General features: G+C 42.0%; 1 protein-coding gene across 1 annotated transcript; it reads left to right on the forward strand.

Annotated features, from left to right (window-relative positions):
* Positions 1–1758: 1758 nt before the first annotated feature.
* On the forward strand, positions 1759–2134 carry LOC613752 (putative histone H2B type 2-D; the record flags this gene model as incomplete). Its single annotated transcript, XM_024998220.2, is given in 2 exon segments — positions 1759–2034; positions 2036–2134. Coding segments are annotated over 2 exon segments (375 nt in total), but the record flags the coding sequence as incomplete, so codon positions are not given.
* Between the last annotated feature and the right edge of the window lie 4757 nt (positions 2135–6891).

Genomic DNA, 6891 nt, shown 5'->3' on the forward strand with positions numbered 1-6891 from the left:
AGAACCTGGCATCCAGATCCCAATAAGATGGTTATTTTGAGGTGCTAGCCTGCCATCTTCTCAGTCTGCCTGCTCCCCGATTAAAGTTGCTTTCTTGCCTCAGGACCTTGTCTCTTGGATTCATTGGCCTATCGTGTGGTGAACAGTGAGCTTGGACTCCATAACAAAACCAAATATCTCAAGTTAATGAATTTAGCACTTGTCTATGTATGGGAAGATGCAAGAGCTTATTATGCTCACTAAGATCACTCCTTTGATGTGCACCTTGGCTGTCTGGGCCCAGTGTCCAGTGCTTTTACTTTTCACTTTTGAGAAACTGTCGTACTGTTTTCCATAGTGGCTACGCCGTGTTTATATTCCCACCAGCAATACAAGAATCCCAAATTCTCCATATCCTCACCAACACTTGTCTTCTGTTTTCTTGTATATAGCATTCCTAATGGGTATGAAGTAGTATCTCATTGCGGTTTTGACTTGCATTTTGATTTCCCTTCTAATTAATGATGTTAAACACTTTTTCATGTGACAGTGGCCATTTGTGTATCTTCATTGGAGAAATGTCTATTCAGATCCTTTGCTCATTTTTAAATTGAGTCATTTGTCTTTTTGTTGTTGAGTTGTAGGATTTCTTTATATATATATATATATATATATATATATTCTGGATACTAATCTCTTATCAAATATGTGATTTGCAAATATTTTTCCCATTCTGTAGATTGGCTTTTCACTCTGTTAATTGAGTCCTATGATACAGAAAAGTCTTGGATTTTGACAAGATCCAATTTACTTTTCATTTTGTTAGGTAGTTAGAATAGGAAAAAGGAGTCCAAAATGGCAGTGGCTAAAAGACAAAGTAGGGAAAAGCCTGCAAAAATAGAACAAATGAAGGTCTGAGGACCAGAGTGAGGACCTCAGGGAAAACAAACAGCCCTCCTGGCTAGCCCAGTTTACACAGGGCAGGCCCAGCGGGGAGGAGACAAATGTATAAAAGGAGGAAGCCTAGAAGGATTGAGGCCTCTCTTCTCTTGTCTTTTGGGTTGGCCTGGCCTCACTCCTTGAGGGTGTACTGTCAAGGGTGTACTATCCTTTGCTTTTCCTAATAAAACTGAGCTATAACACCACTCTGTCTATTGCTTCAGATTTTCGCTGTGGTGAGACAGAACCAAGGAAATTACACACTCCCCTGACAATTTGTGGTCTGTGCTTTGATGTCATACCTAAGAATTCACTGCCAAAATCCAGTGTCATGAAGCATTTCTCCTATGCTCTCTTCCAAGAGCTTTATAGTGTTTAGCTCTCACATTTAGGACCTATCTTGAGTTAATTTTTATGTATAGTGTAAGGTAGGGGTCCAGTTTCATTCTGTTGCATGTGGTTATTTGTTTCCAAGCACCACTTGTTGAAAAGACTGCCCTTTTCCCATTGAATGGTCTTGGCACCCTTGTGGATTATTCAGTTTTATTTTACACTGAGAAGGGGAAACTGTTAGAATTACATCTCATCTTTTAGATTTCAGTCAGTTTAGTTCAGTCACTCAGTCGTGTCCAACTCTTTGAACCCCATGAACTGCAGCACACCAGGCTTCCCTGTCCATCACCAGCTCCTGGAGCTTGCTCAAACTCATGTTTAAGTCAGTGAAAACATCCAGCCATCTCATCCTTTGTCATCCCCTTCTCCTGCCTTCAATCTTTCTCAGCATCAGGGTCTTTTCCAGTGAGTCAGTTCTTCCAGTTGTTGGATGTTGTCATTATAGACATGCCTGAACCGGCTAAGTCTGCTCCTGCCCCTAAAAAGGGCTCTAAAAAAGCTGTGACCGAGGCCCAGAAGAAGGACAGCAAGAAGCGCAAGCGCAGCTGCAAGGAGGGCTACTCCATGTACGTGTACAAGGTGCTGAAGCAAGTCCATCCGGACACCGGCATCTCGTCCAAGGCCATGGAAGTCATGAACTCCTTCGTCAACATTTTCGAGCCCATCGCTGGTGAGGCATCGCGCCTGGCGCATTACAACAAGCGCTCGACTATCATATCCAGGGAGATCCAGACTGCCGTGTGCTTGCTGCTACCTGGGGAGCTGGCCAAGCACACCGTGTCCGAGGGCACTAAGGCTGTCACCAAGTATACCAGCTCCAAGTAAATCTAATATGCCTAGCCGCTGTTAACTGAGAAGGCAATGGCACCCCACTCTAGTACTCTTGCCTGGAAAATCCCATGGACGGAGGGCCTGGTGGGCTGTAGTCCATGGGGTCGCTAAGAGTCAGATACGACTGAGCAACTTCACTTTCATTTTCAGTTCTTTTAGATTTGCATTTCACTTTTTCATAGGTTTTCAATAATCTATCCATCTGCCAGTTTTTCACTAGCCCTTTGCTTGAGAGTCAATGGGGGTAGTAACTACCTCTATTAAGTCTGACAAAACTCTGCCAGTCTAATGGTACTTGGATGGCTTGGGGAAACCCAGATTGCTCCAAATTTTCTCTGTTGGATGTTCTACAGACTGAGCTTTCCTTCTAAGGAACACATTCCTTTAGCTTAACAAACTTTACAATGCCAGTGCACATGGGCGGTATATAAAATATTCATTACTCACATGCCAGAGTGAATTCATTTACAACATTGCTTTCTTTCCAGTTGATACTGAGAAGATGAGAATTTTAACTTTAACTTGATTTGAGGGTTGGGGCAAAGTAGAAGGAGAGGGAGAAATACTATTTTAAGGACAAAGCTGCATTTCAAGGCGGGCAGGCCTGGGTATGGTGTCACCCTGGGCAACATGAAGTATCAAGCATCATGTACGGACCCAGAAAGAGTGCCGTGGCCCAGACGGGGAAGTAGGAGAATCTAAAGATAAACTTTGCCTACTCCACAGCTGTGCCAGGGAGGGGCTGTGGAAGTAAGCGTGAGTAACCCTGGGATGTGCAGAGCCAAGGCCCGGCCCATTTGTGGTTATTTTTAAGCAGTAGCACATTTTCCTGCAGGCCTGGAGACATTTCTTTTGGTGTTGTCTATCTAATCCTTCTTTTAAGGAACAAGTGAAAAGAGTGCAGTGTTGAAGAACATCTAATAGAGAAAAGGGGGCTCTGGGACAGTTAACGTTTCTGTGACCCTCACCTCCACCTCCCATTCATACACACAAGCACACAACTTTCTTGGTGATTTGTCCTGATTTTGTAATAATTGTAATGTGAAATGATTGCACATATTATATAATAGATATTTAAAATGTAGACTACATTGTTGATGCTGGTGTACCTCCGGTGAGGACTGGGTATTTTAATAGTTTCATTCATATGTTTTGAGAATTAGAATGATTTTTTAATTATTAAAGATTGACATTTTATTCTGCAAACTCCTGTTTCTAGCCAACATCGTCCTTACTATACAGTAAAGTACTTTTACAGTTTGGTTTGGTTATCTTTAAAGCACTTTTTATTCACAAAGGGAAAGATGTATCTAGATCACATTCAAACTTGCATTAATGCTTTATTAGTCTAATTAATTTGGCCACATAAAACTTGACCTTTGCTGAGTCTTAGTCCCATAGAAACTGCTGCCGATGTTACACCCTTAGCAGGGAGTTAAGAACTGCTTAGAGAGTACCTTGAACTGCAAGGAGATCAAGTCAGTCAATCCTATAGGAAATCAGTCCTGAATATTCATTGGAAGGAACTGATGCTGAAGCTGAAACTCCAGTACTTTGGTCACATGATGTGAAGAACTGACTCATTGGAAAAAGACTCTGATGCTGGGAAACATTGAAGGCAGGAGGAGAAGGGGATGACAGAGAATGAGATGGTTGGATGGCATCACCGACTTGATGGGCATAAGTTTGAGCAAGCTCCGGGAGTTGGTGATGGACATGGAAGCCTGGCGTGCTGCAGTTCATGGAGTCACAAAGAGTTGGACATGACTGAGCAACTGAACTGAACTGAACTGAAGAACTACTTATCTCTCACTTCTCAGTCTTTGTACTGTTACAAGAGAGTTGACTTGTACCACTAGAGTGCAGGATATCACAAAGCACTCCAGCCCCATCCAGAATTTTTTTCTTTAACAAATCACACTTGACTGTTAACAAAAGAGGCTATCTTGTGCCATCAGCTAGGGCTTCCACTTTCCATTATCTTTTTGTCAGCATCTTTTTTTTCCGACTTATGTTGTCCAACACTTTGTGTGTGAGTGTTAATTGCTTAGTTGTGTCTGAATCTTTGTGACCCCAAAGACTGTAGCCCGTCAGACTCCTCTGTCTGTGAAATTCTCCAGGCAAGAATACTGGAGTGCACTGCCATCCCGTTCTCCAGGGGATCTTCCCAACCCAGGGATCAAACCCGGGTTTCCTGCACTGCAGGCAGATTCTTTACCAACTGAGCCACCAGAGAAGCCTTGTCTAACACTTCAGGTCCTCAAATTGTGTGACTAATTTCCCCGACTTTCAGGTAGACTGTGTGACCATCCCCTTATCAACTGCAAACACACACACACACACACACACACACACACACACACACACACACACACACATATACACACCGAACAAAGATATACTTGTTTCAGTAGTACACATTTTGTTTGATTAGCTCTTATATATTTCCTTTATTTACATTTTGAGGAACTCATTTTTTCCCTATTTGAAATTATTACTATTATTTGAGGTAATCTCTGACTAAAGTAATACAATAATCAGAAAGCTTTTGTGTAGGGTAGAATAGAATATAAAGCACTTTTAACCTTGGAATAAGATTTTTCTGATAACATTTTTTTTCCTTTTAAAGATTCCAGTGTGGTATCATGGGTGTACACATATGTCCAGACTCATCAGATTGCAACATTAAATATGTGCAGGGTTTTTAATGCATCAGTTATGCCTCAGTTGTTGTTCAGTCGCTAAGTATCCAACTCTTGGCAACCCCATGGACTGCAGCATGCCAGGCTTCCCAGTCCTTCACTATCTCCCAGAGTTTGCTCAAACTCATGTCCATTGAGCCAGTGGTACCATCCAACCATCTCATCCTCTATCACCCTCTTCTCCTCTTCCTCTCAATTTTTCCCAGCATCAGGGTCTTTTTGAGTGAGACAGCTCTTCTCATCAGGTGGCCAAAGGATTGGAGATTCAAGCTGCTTTAAAGAAAATAGCTTTGTTTCTGTTAGATAAATAGCGACTCAGTCTTGCCCCCCACCCAAAAAAATTCCAATAAATGGTAAGAGATACCATATTATTGATTGGAAGGCTCAATATTGTTAAAATGTCAGTTCTCTCCAAAATAATTGTAGCAATTCAATATAATCTCAGCAGGCTTTTTAATATCAAAATTGACAAGATAATTATAAAAGCTACACAGAAATGCAAAGGACCTAAGCTTTGCCAGAATAATGTTTAAGAAGAATAAAGCCAGGGAATAAAAAGGAAAGTACAGATTAAGGACAGACAGAAAGTCCAGAAATAGATCCTCACTGATGTGGTCAGTTGACTTTTTTCAAAGAGTTAAGATAATCCAATGGGGGAACAATAGTGTTTTCAACCAAGGGTGCAGAATAACTGGGTATCCTCGTGTAAAGAAAAGTGAATCTCAACCAGTACCTCACAGCATTTACAGGCTTAATTTAAGATGGATCCTCGACATAAATATAAAAGCTAAAACTATAAAGCTTTAGAAAGAGAACAGTAAACATTCATGAGGTGGGGGGAGGCAACTATTCTGATAGGACTCAGAAAGCAATAACCATAAAAGAAAAAAATTATGAATTAGACTTCTTTAAAATGAAATATTTCTGTTTATTAGAAATACAGTAAAGAAAATAAATAAGCATCTATGGCCTGGAAGTAGGCAGTGGCAAATATGTATCTAGTAAAGGATTTGTATCCCAAAGATGTAAAAAACTCCACAATTCAGTAATAAAGACGACCCAGTTTTTCTTTTAACCTCATCAGTATTTATTGAATTGTGAGTTATTGCAGACAGTGCTAATATCTCAGACTCACTCATTCTGATCCTTCTCTCAGCTTCCCCTTGAAAAGGAAGCCTGGAGCGGGACCACCCAAACACCAAAGGGTAGAAGTGAGACACAGAGGAATGCGGGGAGTTGCAGGGAGGGGAGAGGCAGGAAGCAGCAGGACTGGTGCATGGTTAGCCTCTTAGGACACACACACACACACACAGACAAAGAGCAGGGGTGTCCATTTCCGCCCTCCCCAGCAGCCATGTGCACATCAGGGTGGCATCTATGAGATGATTCAGTCCTTCCTATCATGAAGCAAAACACAACTCATTTTTAATTTATTTATTTACTCACTTATTTTTGGTTGTGCTGGGTCTTTGTTGCTGCATGGACTTTTTCTCTAGTTGCAGCGAGCGGGGGCTCCTGGGGCTTCTCACTGTGGTGACTTTTCTTGTTGCTTAGCACAGACTCTCGGGGACATGGGCTTCAGTAGTTGCAGCACATGGGCTCAGTAGTTGTGGCTCCTGCTCTAGAGCACAGGCTCAATAGTTGTGGCACATGGGCTTAGTTGCTCTATGGCATGTGGGATTTTCCCAGACCAGGGATTGAACCTGTGTCTCCTGCATTGACAGGTGGGTTCTTTACCACTGAGCCACTTTTGGAAAGCCCCCAAGACAACCCAGTTTAAAAAAGATGGACAGAAATCGTAAACACACACTTTACAAAGGAAGATAGATGAATGGTCAGCAAACACATGGAAAGATGCTCAACATCATTAGTCATCAGAGAAATGCAAATTAGAACCACAATGAACTGAGACTATACACCCATTCAGTTCAGTTCAGTTCAGTCACTCAGTCGTGTCCGACTCTTTGCAACCCCATGAACTGCAGCATGCCAGGCTTTCCTGTCCATCACCAACTCCTGGAATCCACCCAAACCCATGTCCATTGAT

This window comes from Bos taurus, chromosome 10, assembly GCF_002263795.3.
Source record: "Bos taurus isolate L1 Dominette 01449 registration number 42190680 breed Hereford chromosome 10, ARS-UCD2.0, whole genome shotgun sequence".
NCBI lineage: Eukaryota > Metazoa > Chordata > Mammalia > Artiodactyla > Bovidae > Bos > Bos taurus.